This window comes from Chrysochloris asiatica, unplaced genomic scaffold, assembly GCF_000296735.1.
Source record: "Chrysochloris asiatica unplaced genomic scaffold, ChrAsi1.0 scaffold00160, whole genome shotgun sequence".
NCBI lineage: Eukaryota > Metazoa > Chordata > Mammalia > Afrosoricida > Chrysochloridae > Chrysochloris > Chrysochloris asiatica.
This window is the reverse complement of record NW_006408678.1, coordinates 4,318,199-4,334,017: the sequence shown is the minus strand read 5'-3', so window position 1 is coordinate 4,334,017 and position 15,819 is coordinate 4,318,199. Positions and strand designations below refer to the sequence as shown.

The 15,819-nt window shown below is 39.8% G+C and overlaps 1 protein-coding gene across 2 annotated transcripts in view; it reads right to left on the bottom strand.

The window, feature by feature from the left end:
• The window catches only part of IGF1 (insulin-like growth factor 1 (somatomedin C)), a 94,070-nt gene extending 78,461 nt beyond the window's left edge, over window positions 1–15,609 (bottom strand). Inside the window, exons 1-2 of one of the 2 annotated variants that reach the window (XM_006871088.1) lie at window positions 15,326–15,609; window positions 10,020–10,176 (exon numbers count right to left, since the gene is read on the bottom strand). In XM_006871088.1, coding sequence (XP_006871150.1) covers window positions 10,020–10,176; window positions 15,326–15,388 — 220 coding nt within the window. In that variant the 5' untranslated portion in view covers window positions 15,389–15,609. Of the gene's footprint in view, window positions 1–10,019; window positions 10,177–13,494; window positions 13,659–15,325 lie in introns of those variants that run through there. The other variant, XM_006871089.1, reaches the window with a different exon arrangement.
• Between the last annotated feature and the right edge of the window lie 210 nt (window positions 15,610–15,819).

Here is a 15,819-nt window from a genome sequence, read left to right as displayed (position 1 = left end):
AAATAGCCTTTCCAGAGCTTCACAAAGACCACAGATGACAGAAGAAAGTCAGAAGAGAGTCACCTAGAGTACTCGCTTGGAAATCTGCAAAATAATCAGGTGTAAATTTCTTTTGGACTGGGGCCCGTCAGAGAAATCTCCAACAAAAAAGCCGGTCCAACAACTCCTCAGACTATTTCAGATTTTCCAGGAGCACAATTTGCTAAGTCATTCCAAAGTAGTTCTACCCAAGTTGACATTGGAGAGAGTGACCAAAATGTCAGGATAATATAATATACAATAATAGTCTAAATTATGACCTTAAGTGGACTTGGAATGTTTGAAGCATCTCTGAAGGCTTCGTATACCTTTCGGAGGCAGGCAGGGCATCACTGCAGTGTCTGCCATAGTCTACAGCAAGGGAAACGAAGCCACTAATTAATGGCTTAGGTGATCTTATTAGAATAAAAGCACCAGCAAGATCTATGTTCATGGGTGATCTCCACTGAAAGGCTCTATTTAATTTACTAGGTTGACATTAAAAAAAAAAAAAAAATCACTTGGGTTTGACTCATGGCAACCTCACATGCAACAGAACAGAATTGTGTTCCGTAGGGTTTTTAGTGGTTAATTCTTTGGAATAAGATGGCCAGGGCTGTCTTCCAAGGTACCTCTGGGTAGGTTCAAACCTTTAAGCTTTTGGTTAGCAGGCAAGTATGTTAATTTTTTGTCCCACTTCTCTCAGGAACTCCAAATATGACAATATTGTTAAGTGTTGTCGAATCAGTTCTGGCTCATAGAGACCGTATATAGGGTTTCTGAGGAGCAGTTGGTGGGTTTGAACTGCCTACCTTGTGATGATCCGTCCAGTGTTTATCCTACAACACCCCACTAGGACTCCGACTTTGACGTTGTTGTTGTTGTTAAGTGTCATCAAGTCAGTTCTGATTCATAGCGACCCTGTATAGGGTTTCCAAAGAGTGGTTGGTGGATTTGAACCACCTACCTTGTGGTTCAAACCGACATTGCAGTCAAGTGCTTATCCTACAGCTCCACATCAACTTTAACATAGGCATGGTTAACTACTGCTATACGGGAGAACACTGTGCTGGAATCAGAACACAGACTCTAGAAACTGTCTCCAAATACCTCTGCCGCTAATAAGCTGTGTGACCTTGGCCATGTTACTTCTCTTTGGGTTTCAGACTTCTTATCTTAACTGTTTGTTTTGGGCTGTTTAATCTTCCAAGGCCCTCCAAGCTTGTAGCTGTCCTCAGTTTTACTTCCTTTGAAGAATCAGAGAGTTTTAAGAGGGAGAAATTAGCGTAATGAATAATTAATAATCTGGTTTTTGGGTGGCTTCCCAGGAGCTGCAACATGCCTTCTTTTGCATGGAAACTGTTACCCCTGTGGAAATTCTGAGCATTTAATGCAAAAGCCTTTAATTTAAAAGACCATGTGGTCTCTGCTGGTTGCAATTTCTCTTTGTTTCTGTGCTGCCGCTCATCAAATATTGCAAAGCCATTAATTACCTTTGGACAAATGCAGAGGGCCATGTGCAAAGATTCTGGCCAATTGCACAAAGCAATATGCCAGATGTAAAGTAAGTGAAGGGTTTTTCTTGGTATTTAAGGTTCAGTGAAAAAGTAAGAGGGGCAGCTATGCCAAGAATGAAAAGCCAGAGCTTGCCAAGTGCTTCTTTAAGTGCCTTTAGCCAATGTGAGACTAAACAATGCATTAAATAGGCATACAATTCACTGGAGCTAAGGAATTATATGTCAAATAACAGCTCTTTGCTATGATATAAGCATGATCTAGCATATAGATAATGACAAACAAAATGCCGAGTTGTCATCTCCTTAGTCTAACAGTTAATAAGTCCAAGGGATTTGAACTTTCCAGGCAACCGAAAGTAATTCCTTGGGATCTAAGAACTTGCTGATGTTCCATAGAGAGGTGTAGGATGGAACACTGCCAAGTCAGCAGCTCAGAGGAAAAAAAATGATTTTTTGCCACCATGGTTGTCAAAGATGACTGGCTGCGTAAAAGAACAAAGCTTTGCAGCCCATCCTGGAGAATAATGAGGAATCTCATTGGGAAAACCATTGTGCCTGTTCTTGATGTGTCAGATTCCTTGCTGTGGGCAGTGACATTAGAATGGAGGTGGCTGGGGAGATGAGGTTGGCTCTAATGGAGGTCCTAAAGGATACTGCTATGGAACATGATATCTGAATAAAATATGCAGAGGACCATAGAACTTACAACATGCCCCCCAAGTGTCTACCCTGGCCACTGCTGAAAATAGGAGACATTCTACTGCTGATGGTCTTCAAAACACTGATTGAATGATAGTTGTGCCAGTGAATGCCTTGGATTGAAACACCCAGTGGCTGTCACACCTCTCTTGACTGCCAGATGGGGAAGCATATTCCTGTCTGGGTTATAGGGTATTGTGATCACCTCACCTTTACCGTATCTCTCATAGTACCCACCAAAAAAGATCCTTGCTCCAAGTAAGTAATCCTTCTTCAATAGGTCTTTGAGTAGAACCAACATAACTAATGTCGTAAGTACCATTGAGTCATTTCTGACTTATAGTATTCTGTATAGGGTTTCTATATAGGATTTTACAGGAGTGGCTGGTGGGTTTGAACCACCAACTTTATGGTTAGAAGTCTAGTGCTGAGTCTATAATGCCACATCAGGACATATCTAATAGCTGCAATAAGTTACACACTTAGGGCTTGCTGGCAGAAGACGCTAAAGTCTGCCCAATGAGAGGTTTCTTTATATTACACTGCATGTAATGGTAGGTGAGCAGTGCTCAGTGTGAGTAGGGTCCATGAGTCCAGCCTAGAAGGTTCTTGGGCAGCAGTAGTCTTTAATCAGAGAAGCTATTTCTTATGTACCTTGAATAAATTCTACTACTGTTTTCTCAATTTTTCCAGAAGGTATAATATAGTACAATGGACATCATGCCTCCTTGCAAGAAAATCCACAGTGCCAACTGAGTCACCTAGAAGAGGACTGGGATTTCGGAAGTATTCCCCTTCCCCTTCAACACCAGTCTCTAAAAAATGCAGATGGTTGAAAAAATTCACATCTTGGAGACAGAAAGACATTGGCTGTATGTCTGGATTCCCTCAGTAAAGTCAGCCACAGAATCACAGGGTCTCACATTGTTCATTTGTCTAATGAGGCATTATCCTTGCCCACCAAGATTGGCAAAGACAAGTGGAAGCATCAGTACAACTAACTGAAAAGTTTTAATTGTACTGGTTTGGCTCTGTGGGCTAATGCGTCAGACTGCAAAGTTGTTTGAACTGCAAAGTCAGTAGTTCAAGCTCATGAGCTACTCCTTGGAAACCCTATACAGGGTCGCTATGGATTGGAATTGACTCGACAGCACTTCACAACAACAATTGTACTAGATACATATAAGGCAGTCTTCATTGTTCATGTCACTAATATAACTCTTATAATTGGTGCTATAGGGTGTCCTGGTGCGGTGCTGTAGGTTAATGTGCAAGGTCGTTTGAGCCACAACGTGAGTGGTTCAAGCTCGCCACTGCTCTTCGGAAACCCTATGCAGGGTCTCTATGAATCGGAACTGTCTCAACTACACTTAGCAACAACAACAACCAATAGCAAGTTTTATCAGCTGCCTCCAAGGAAAGAAAATGAATGTATAATTAACTGGGCTGTCCAGATACCTCACCCTTTGTAACAGATTCTGGAAGTGATTCCAGAAGGGGAGAAGTAAGTGTAATACTAACATGAATATGATGCTTATTATGTATCAGGTAATATTCTAAATGAACATCACTCGACCACAAGGTCAGTTTGAACTGCAAGGTTGACAATTCAAATTCACCACTCACTCCTCAGAAACACTACAGAGGGTCGCTGTGGGTCGGAACTGACTCAATGGCACTTAACAACAGAGGCAAAAATGTATGAACACATTTAATCCTAACACCAGCCTTGTGTGGTAGATCCCATTTTATAGGTGAAGAAATCAAGGGGCAAAGAGGTTAAGTAAATTGCTCAAGGTCCCCCACCAAGTAAGTTGCTGAACCAGAACTCCAGCTTGGGATGCTTGGCAAAAGTGGCCAACATGTTGGTCTTAACTTTTCACTCTCTTGCTTTTCGTAATTCTCCATGAGCGGTGATAGTCATAGAGAGTGAACGTGACTTTGAATGCCCCAAATTACACACTTTCATCTTTAATTGAAGAAAAGGTCTAGAGGTCCATAGTTCTTACTAATCCTGTTTAAATTAATAGAGTCCCTCTAAAAACTTATCTACTCGTTTGCCATCACATTCAAGAGAGAAAATGTAAAGATGAAAGTTGTTGGTTGGTCCTTTCCAGCAAAGAAACACAGCATTCTTTTTCTTGAGGCAGGTACTCCACTGAGCAGATGATCTGCATGTGTTTGGTTACATACCCACGATCTATTCCATACCTGAGGAGTTGAAACCCAACTTAACACACAAAAAAAGAAGTTGGAACTTCTTTCCTTAAATTCTTTTTGTGGCATCTCCTATTCCTGGGGACACCAGAAACTGTATAGAGAAGGCAAAGGAGACTAAATAAATGTTCTTTGATCCCTACTAAAACTCAAGGTTTTTATTTTCTTGAATAGCCCCAAATCATTGTTAATTATAACCTAGTATACAAGTCCCTTAACAAAATCTTCTCATTTTAAATACCAGAACATTTCAATCCATGACAATTAAATTCCTGTAAAAGTCCTGGTGTGGGTGCTGTGGGCTAATGAATTAGACTGCAAAGTCATTTGAACTGCAAAGTTGGTGGTTCAAGCTCACCAGCTGCGCCTTGGAAACCCTATACAGGGTTGCTATGGGTCGGAATCGACTCGACAGCACTTAACAACAACAACAACAAAGTCATACGGGTTGGAACCAACTGAATGGCACTTAAAAACAATAACAAATTCATATGGACTGCAAGCCACAAGATCAGTAGTTCAAACTCACCTGCTGCTCCTTGGAAACCCTACACAGGGTCACGATGAGTCGGAACTAACTCTATGGCACTAAGCAACAACAACAGCAAGTCATATAGCTAATAAATGACAGATATGTGAGTAGCTTTTGAGCACTATGTTTTCAATAAAATAAGTGTACATTAATAATAATAACTTGCCTCTAGGTATGTTATTGCAATAAGTAACAATGAAAGTTAGTTGCAAAGTTTCACTTAAATTCTACCCAAAATAGTATATTTTAACCCATAAATGATGTCATTTGTTTATTCAGAACTGTCCTTAAAAACTATGCATTGGAAATATGCTTTATAAAAGCTATAAATCTGTAATAATCCAAAGAATAACCAACATTTAAAGAACTTGATTTACTTCTCCTTTTCCCCAAACTGTTGAAGTCAAGCATATACAGTTTATTTAAGGGTCTGTTTATAGACTCTTAAAACTAAAAAGGACCCCAGAAACTCTTTCTTCTGGTTACTCTTAATTGAAACCATTCAACATGGCTGGCTGTCCATCAGTTTCTTAACTGTGTTCAAGGAAAGAAATTCTAGCAGTTCCTGAATAGTATGTTAAAATGGGTAACCTCCATACCTATCAAAATTTGTATCTCTGGCAAGCTTAACTTCTCTTTCACTTGAAGCTCTTTCCCCCTTACTGGTTTCATATGAAATGTGGTTATAACAGGCCACCCTCTATGAGGGCTCCATCAATCTGGTCAGATAAGAGCTAGCTTTCCCCCAGTGTACTTTCACATCATTATGCCTCCATTTTTTCTCAAAGGATTATGAGAGTACAAGTCTAGTTGATAGGTTCTATTACTATGATACATAGGGAAGAATGGTAATTAGCTGTTCATTGGAACTTGCTTTTCATAAAATGTCTGGGGAAGCTGCATTAATTATAGATGAACTGTTCCACTTATGCTGGGAAGGTGTTCACAGAACAGACCATCTAGAAAGTCATTTCTACTGTGTGCTATAGGAATTTGTGCTTGTAGGAAAATAGCTCATTCACAACATTGGATCAATCAGTACAAAATAAGCCTACAGAGACTTTTACTCAGAACAACTGTTTCTAATATGGTTAAAAGCTCTCCTGGTTAAATATTCTGGATGGGCAAAAATGATACAGTTACATAGGTCATTTTCTTTTAGATTTGGATTTCAGACTAAGATCAGAAACTGCCTTCCATTATTTTATTATTATTATTTTTAAATCCATGGTTACTTCCAAATTGGATTTGAAGTTGTTTAACATAAAATGCACAGCTACAATGAAACTTTGAAAATAACAGTGAAAAAACAAAAGTCAGTTGTTACCAAGTAGAGGTGGGGAAGACGGTTTTCCTCTGAAAAGTAGTTCAAAGACTGTAAATGCTAAGAGCTGATTTCTCCACACACAATAAATCTCAGGGGATGAAAAGAAAACTCAATAAAATTTGTTGACAAAGCAAATGCCTATAAGAATAATTGGATCAGACTCAAAGCAGACCATTAGTGTAGCTTGGGGATGACCAAACGCAGCCTCTCTGTCATTGTCAGTATACAGTGTGTTCACTTAAATCAAAGAAAAGCAGTTTTATCAAATAGCTGGGTAAACTTAGGTGAGAACTGTACCAAGCAGTGAATAAAACCTAACTGTTGATGGTTCTTATAACTAAGCCCCAAACATATAATATATTCAATTTAATTGGATTCATTTTGATTTAATTCAATTCAATTCTCCAATCAAATGTGGATAGCTATAGATCAGTCAGGCATTAGGTTAGACCCTGGGGTTCAAAAGTGAATAAATATGGCATTAAGGAGTCAGTTGAAAGAGCATTATTCTTGGGAGAGTAGAACCAGGTAAAGGCGGGTAATTCAAAACTTCTCCCAATAATACTTAGGAAAAACCTAAGGAACTATAATCTATTCTCCCATGGTCTTCAGTTATGACACTCAGTAATACTAATGTGAGTATTTTTAACCACCTAACTAGACTGTGAGTTCCTTGAAGGCAATCTTGACTTCACTAGATACCGCATTCATGCCAAATACAGTACCTTCCATATAACAGATGTTCCATAACCAAAACCCCACAAGCATAGCATCAATTCTGACTCAGAGCAAGTATATAAAACAGAGTAGAACTGTCTCATAGGGTTTCCAAGCTTGTAAATATTTACATTTTTGTAAATTGTCACATCTTTCTCCCTCAGAGAAACTACTGGATTCAAACCACCTTTGATTAGCTGTTGAGCACTTTAACCATTGTACCCCTAATGCTTCTGAGATGTTCTGTAGTTGTTTTGATTAAAAATGCAATGGGGTTACCTGCTTATAGACACAGAGGACTGTCTAGTGGACTAGAAAGTTGTTTTGTTTTTTTTTAAAGAATACTTTTGTTCATGAGGATCTGTGTCAGATAAGACATAATATAAATCATGGTATTTATAAGGCAGAATATATGAAACATATATACCCCATGACAGTGCAGACGATAATCATATATGGTAGTGGTGGTAATGTGCCATTCCGACTCATAGCAGCCCTGGATAGGGTTTCCAAGGCTGTAAATCTTTAGGAGGGCAGAAAGCCTCATCTTTCTCTTGCATAAGAATATATAATTCGCTAGAGTTTATAAAACTACTTTCTATCCAAAGCCAACAGTTGTCTTATATAACCTTGCCCTCTATGCTAGTGGCTGCATCAATGGGCTCAAGAGTAGCAACAATTGTGAGGTTGGCACAGGAGTGGGCAGTGTTTCGTTCTGTTATGTATAGGGTCGCTATGAGTGAGTACCGACTCCATGGCACCTAACAACAACAACAACAACAACAACATAGTAACAGAATAAAAGAACCTTTTCCATGCCTTGAAATTGGTTTCCATCATAGTTGTCCAATGTTTTCAACTGTCTGTGTGAATATATATATATATGAATATGCATCATCCAGTTACTTAGGGTCAAATCATTTTTTCCATTCTCATTTTTCATCATGTCAAGCAAACATCAGAGGCATAGAAAGATCCAGTTTCTGTGCCGTCTGTCTGGAAATCTGCAACATGTCACATTGAACGTTATAACAAGATGCTTATATAGGTTTGGCAATTACCTAGTGAATGGGATCAAAGGAAATTTTACAAACGGATTATCAAGGCTAAAAAAAAAAAAAAATCCTTTTGGGCATAATAAGTGAGAACCACTTATTCATATTTTTAAAATGTGGATCAGTAACAGCAAATCATAGAATCATTACAACCCATGGTTGGTTGATGTTGTGTGTTCGCTTTCCACAAGTCATTTCGGAGGTAAAACAAGTCTGTTATTCCAAAAGCACACACCCAATGAACTCATTCATCTATACTGTAACAGAGAACTGGGTTCAATTGCTTCCTTGCCCAAAAAATAAGCAAATTCACTCAATTAAAGCATTGGATGGAAGCAGAGTGGGCATGTGCCCATTCAAATGGTAGAAAGTGCCTCCTATTTTCTCACTAGGTAATAAGGCAATTTGTTGCCAAATCCACAGCGAGTACAGATCATTAGTCTCAACAACAAGCCTTTTGCTTCTCATCTTCTCTACCCATCCTGAGACCACTATCCATAGACCCTCCAAACTCTCTTTCACTCTCTCTCTCTCTCACACACACATACACTCACATGACACCTGCCTAAAGAGAGACTGACATCGGGGAAGAGCTGACATCTGGGGAGAAGCTCAGAGAGACTTGAAATATGTGTGTCATCCCAGGAGTTATTCCAAGCCTAGTGGGTCACTGAGGTAAACTGTCTAAACTTGAGTGATATGAGCCTTTAAGAATGAATCATCTTCAAGGAGGATTGTCAGTTTCCTGGATCCTAAAGTCCAAAGACATATACAGAATAAGCGTCTGGCCTTAAATCTTTCACTGCCTTGTAATAGGCTAGACAGATTTACTTGAAGTAGATCCTTTGGGCAACGTTGACTTTAGTTTAGGTTTATTATTTGTAAGTGTTGACATGACTTTTTACTGACTTGTTACTAAGTACCATCCAATCGGTTCCAACTCATAGTGATCCTGTATAGCGTTTCTGAGGAGCAGCTGGGGAGTTTGAATCACTGACTTTGCAGTTTAAACTGACCTTGAGGTCCAGTGCTTACCCTACAGTAACATACCAGGACTCCGCTTTTACAGACCGTGTACTTTACAATCACCTGAGATCCATTTATGGGATAAGCAGCCCTACACTTGTCAAAGACCTTTTTCCAGACTTAAATATCCCAGAAGATTCCCATAGAAGAGATATGGCAAAGGAGAGCAATAACCAATCAACCAATCAACCAACCACCACCACCACCACCACCAAAATCAAGATCAATTCCCATAGAGGGCACATTGGTACAGTTTGCAGTTAGAGACAACTTGGGTGTTTGCAAACATGCCTGTGAGCAAAGTTCACCTCTGGCAGTTCCTGGTGATTTCATGTCATATGAGGACATCTAAGATGTGCCTCCTAATTCTTTTTCCAAATCCACATGGCTGGAGTGTTTTATTCTTGAATTCCAAATGATATGCACTTACAATAGGCCTGATGTTATTGTTGTTAAGTGGTGTCAAGTCAGTTCTGACTCATAGTGGTCCTGTATAGGGTTTCCAAGGAATGACTGATGGGTTTGAACTGCTGACCATATGGTTAGCAGTCCAGTGCTTATCCTACAGCACCACACCAGACTTCCATATGTTTATATGTGCACCCATCTGTCTCAAAACTCAAAAGTTTATATATTCTGTCCTTTCATTGAAAGGAATGGAATAGCAAGGGTAGGCCTTCATAGTTGAAGACAGTTCCAAGCCCATCTGCTAAGGTGGAAAATCCAGCCTAAATCTTTGGTCTTGCCCAAGCCCTACTGAAGCACTCTTATAAAGTGAGGAACCTCAGAGGCTGAAGAAAACAGCCAGCTACTGATAGCTATTCAGTTACTTACACACCCTTTCTGTGGTTGTAGGTCCACAGAGCCATATACTCCAGACTTTAGGAGCGTAGTGGGGATGGGCTACTTACTGAAATAAAAGCCTCTGTCTCCACACACGAACTGAAGAGCATCCACCAACTCCGCCCCGCAGAGAGTCTCAGGCCCCGCTGTGACAGAGCTGGTGAAGGTGAGCAAGCACAGGGCCAGATAGAAGAGGTGTGAGGAAGACATGATATGTATCTTCACCTGTGGAGAAACAGAAAGAGAGTCATGTTTCCTCCTGGGTCCTTGCAAGAGGAGTGGGGATGGGGCAGGGCTGAATTTCTGTGCCCCCCAATTTTCATTGGGATTCATGGCAATACCCTGTGTTCACAGAACAGAACCTCTCCATAGAGTTTTCTTGGTAGCAATCTCTGGGTTAGTTGAGAAGCCAAAGAGTTTGCACCACTCAGGATGCAGTTTCCCCTAGTATTACATTATGGTCCTTCATCTAAACTACCACCACAGAAGTGCAACAAAGTACAGGGGAGGCTGCTGGGTACCGTAGACTGCGCATGTCCTGACATCAAACAACCACTGGTTGAGTTCCCTTGGAATCATGGAACCTTGAGGAGGTCCGTCCTGAACTTCAGCTGTCTTTGGGGGTGCTACGGGGTTACTATAACTTACTATATAGGTTCCTGTTACAATTAAATGAGGTAAAATATCAGAAAACATTTATTACATAAATAATGAATGTCATAATTACAATGAAGAGCCCACAGCACACTGAGAGGCTAGTGAAGCTTACTGACTCAGCAAACATTAAATTGTACTTTGCATAGATTCGTGACCAAATATGTTTTATTAATTTATATTCTTTTGAAATGAACCATCCACAGATGGTATACGATCCTTTGTTAACCTAAACCCACTGTTGCCAAGTCAATTCTAACTCATATTGACCCTACCAAACTCAGCAGAACTGCCCCATGGGATTTTCAAGGTTGTAAAGCATTACTGAAGCAGACAACACATCTTTCTACTTGTAGAGCCCATGATAGGTTCAAACTATTGATCTTTCGGTTAGCAGTTGAGTGCTTTGACCATAGTACTACCAAGGATCCTTCCATTATTGACCAGAATATTAAATTAACTAGAACATTATTTCCCAGCTATTGATTCAAGATAACTTACTGAGGCTAAAAATTTTAGAAATTGAGAAAATACTATACATTTTTATCGTTTCTTTCCCCTTACTCAGTGAGAGAGAAAAAAAGAGAGAGAGAGAAAAAATATATATAGAGAAAAGCGATTGAGAAAGGCTGATTCCTTACCTGGGAAATAAAAGCAGTTAGCACAGCCACAAGTAGAAGAAAAAAGCCAATCCAGAGACAGAAAACAGGAAGCTTTAGGAGTGAAATGGATTCATCCTAAATAGATAGCTACTTCTTCTGTATTCTAAAACCCAGTATGTCAAGTTCAATATCAAATCAACACATGTATAATAAGTGCATTCTATGCATAGGTACTGAGCTCAAAACCTGAAAAAAAAAAGTCTTTCTACAAAATTTTTTTTCCTGGTCACAGGAATTCTGACTTCATCTATTGGAGGGACTTATGTGTCACTGTGTCATTTTATAGCGCAATCTACCAAGGGACCCCGGGAAAGTGATTTAGTTCATGAAACGAAGCCAGATGCAGGATTCCTGCAGCTCTGGTCTCTGTCCTCACTCTCAGAAGTAGAAAGGATGCTAAGGTTATCACTGAGGCTACCATATTGCTACTTGTGGCCCTACCAGGTGCCTTGTAGCAGGAAGTTGAACAAGGTCAGTAGCCTTGCCTGTCTTGGATGTGGCTGCTTTCAGCAACTTTGGAAGACCTTCTGGAGGGACGGTAGGCAAGAAGCCCTATTAAAAGGGCTCTGGAGTGGAGTTAGGCTGGAAGCCATAGTTATATATAAAAAAAAATGTTTTCTGAACCTCCTAATAGAAGCAAATATATCTACCCTTATCACTTTTGAAGAAGCAGACTCAGAAACTTATTTTCTGACTACCCACCTTGTATTCTATGAACTCTCAACTGAGGTCTCTACATCAGTGGCAAAGTTTGCTTGATCATTTTAATTAAGATTTCCATATTTGTAGCCAGATTTCAACCCAGAAATTGGGGAGAAACCACACACACAGTCCAAACCCCAGGCTCTCGTTAATACAACATAAATATTTAGTTAATGCTTGTAAAACAGTTGAAGATGAAAAGCACCCTCTATTTGCAAATTATCATGAATAATGGACATGAAATAAAAGAGAAGGTGATAACTCAGCTGAACATTTTTCCATTTCCTCAATAGACTTCTACATGGAAACTATCCACCCCACATGGAGCCAGAACTACTGGGCCTTCTAGAAGCAAGTCATCAGCCAGCCTTCATTTGTCTAAGTTGTAAAAGAAGTAGTGGGTTTATTTCCCTTCAGTCTTTCCCATGCAGACTGCAACAAATGGACTTCATTGCCCTTCACAAAAGAATTTTGATCTTTTAGGACATGCTCCCACATTCTAATGATGGGCCCATTGGTCTATAGAACAGATCCTCACATTCAGGCAATGGGCCAGTTCTAGAATGTATGGTACTTTACCATTCCTTTTTCTCTACCTGCCCCCCTATGTCTGTTGAGTCTCTAGACATACCGAATGCCAAGCACCTGCAATTACAGATTCTTTCAAGTTCTTTTGTTCTTATGAAATCCATAGGGGTGAAGGGGTGACAGAGGTGGGTGGAAATCACTCAACTCATAGCTTCCATGAATTGAGAACTTTATTAGATGTCAAAACTATATTTTTAATAGCTATTTCTGGTATAACACATTTGTTGTTGTTGTTAAGTGCTATCCAGTCGATTTCGACTCATAGCAACCTGGATAGGGTTTCTGAGGAGTGGCCGGTGAGTTTGAACTACCGACCTTGAGGTTCAACCTTCAGGTCAAGTGCTGATCCTATGGTACTACACGAGGACTCCATAATACATTTAGGCCCAGCAGTACATAGAAATCTCTAGCCTTTAAAAACTCAAGTTGTTTCCCCCACCCCCACCCCCCATAATCTTTTTTTTTGTTGTTGTTTTGCATTATATTCTATAACTTGAGCACAAGATAGAATTTCCAGGGAATTTTCCTTTAATTCATGGAAGAGTCCAGGACACCTACAGAGAACCAGAGAATTCATCACATTAGGTTCCCCAAAGGGAAAACAATCAGGAACTTGCTTAGGAGTTAAAAGTTTGAAACAATTGGCCTCATATGTTCATCATTTCCTTGCCCTTTTATTTTGCTAAACAAAAAGAAAACCAAGAGAGAGAAAGGGAAAAATGAGAGAGAGAAAGGAAGATAGCAGAGAGAGAAAAGGGACAAAAAAAAATCTAGAATATTCTTCCTCAAAAACCATTCACAGTTCCAAATTTAAAAAAGAAAAAGAAAGCTTTCTTATTATCTTAAATAAATGGACTATCAATTGACTCCAGATGTCTGGTCTACAGTGGAAATGCCCAGTAGAACTTGAGGGTGATAGTCATAAGAAAACACTTACTGTAGGTGTACTCATTTTGGTTTGTTCCAGGTCTTTTACAGCAGGTCAGGGTGGGTTTTATGAGACTGATGTGAACAGAAAACTGAGGACTTAAAAACATGTGCGGCTTGTGGGTGTGGTTTATGAAAGCATCTAGTTACATTTGGACACTCAGGCAGGTATGCTATGAGGCTGGGTAAACTGCCTTTTGTCCATTCACACAATGAACAAATTGCACAGCTGGGATTTGAGTCAATCTATCCCCTCCACCTCCCATCCCAATCAAGCCACTGATTTCCATTGTGTGTCTACTACAGCGGCCCAGATAGTGATCTAGGCTCTAACCTTCTGTCTTGTTCTCTTCCCTCTGATTCCCTCACACCCTAGGAAACACCTTGAGACTCAGAGTACAGATCAACCCAGGAGTTCTGCTGCCTCTAGGCAGGGCACCTTGACTCATTGAAATGACATTTGAAAGTCCATGTAGCTCCCCCAAACCACTTCCTGCTTCAAGCACAGGGAAAAGTAAATTGATTGCTAGTTCTGCTTCTGAGAAGTTCAGCATGCCCAGAAGGAAAAGTTTATTTGGACACAGTTTCCCAAACTTGTAATTAATGCAGAGAGAACTTATCACAACCTCGTTTATGATCATCTAAACAGGGAGAGAAACATAGAATATCTGTATATTGACTTCATTTCATGGAAAGCAAGGTGGTAAATGCATCTGGGAATCTCAAGGACAGCTGGCTCTGGTGCTTGACAAGGGCGTATCCTCACCTCCCAAGCCACTTACTTGACCAAGCAAGGTCCTGCTGGTAGAGTATTTGGAAGCAGGAGATGAAGGCTGCACTAAGCAACAAAGACGTTTTATGAATTGAGCCCGAATGCAATTGCAGCAGGGGAGCCAGTGACAGCTGTTTAAAAGTGCTTGCAAATTGAAACACACACACACACACACATACACACATCTTGAAGGATATAATTTTGCTAAGAATGGAAATTTGAACCAGGGCCAGTGATTAGAAACCAGAAGTCAGTGCATTGACAACGGCAGCCAAATTTACCTACAAAGACTGTACAACACTGAACATAAAATCCGAGTTTACCACACACAATCAATCCCAAGGCAAAACTTTTCCCACAAAAGTCCTCCTCAAATGAGTCAAGTTGGAAAAGCAGCAGCTCAAAAGTTTCCGCTTTCCATCTACAGTATGCATTTGTTTAAATCCTGTGAATATGCAAGGTCAGCAAGAGTTATCAAGGACTGTTCTTTTTCATTTTTGAAGAACATTTTAAACTTCATTGTAACTTTGACTCTCTGGGCAAAAGTGCAGAGAGTTCCGGGACCTTAGCTCTAAAGATCATATTTAAAAGCTTTAAAACACCATCTCAAATGTAACTCTTCATATCGGGCATACCCTGTAAATTAAGTCCTGACAAGTTACACACACACACACACACAGAGCGAGAGACATGATTTTAAAAATAAAACATCTGCACCTGCCAAAAAAGAAAAAAAACCCTAAAGAGTTCATATCCATGTTCAGCCTTTAACTCTAGACAGGATTTACAGGAATCTCCTATAATGACACTATGGAAGCCTGCAGAAGTAGAGGGTTTACCATAAGGACCCTGCAATAGTTTCTACTCATACCGATATCTGTGCAAATGCATCCATCTCCCGGAGCTATTTTTTCAGATTCCACAGAATTGCATATTCAGCAATTTATAAATAACTCTCAGTTCCAAAACAATGAAAATTCCAAAGTGAATAACATTTCTAGGCAGCAGCAAACAGTATACAATTTAAATAAAATTCCCCCAATGACTTCAAAGAGTAAGAAATATTTACCTTCAAGAAATCACAAGAGCAGCACTTAAATAATTGGGTTGGAAGACTGCTGATTTTTCCCATTGCTTCTGAAGTGCAAAGTCTGGAAATGAATTGGTTAGCAGGAATAATGAGGCAAAAAAAGAAATCCAGAGAGATGGGAGATGTTGAGGGCAATGTCACATTTCAATTTTGAGGACTTTATTCCATTGCGCAGGCTCTATCTGCTCTGAATTTAGCAGTGACAGTGAGATTTAGCAAACAGAAGAGGGATTTAGAGAAAATCCTCACATTTATCTACAAAACACAGACACTGTAGACAGGAAACAGCTGGGGGAACATTTGCCTTCTCTCTCTCTCCCTCTTCTGGCAAAGTTATCGAGTAAGGACTTTTTTGGGCATGGTGACAAATAACATCATACCTTTGCATTTTAAAACTAGAGCACAGAAGCTTTTTTTTTTTTTTTTCCCTCTTAAAAGAATGTGTATTAGTGACAGGGTTTACAGATACTAAA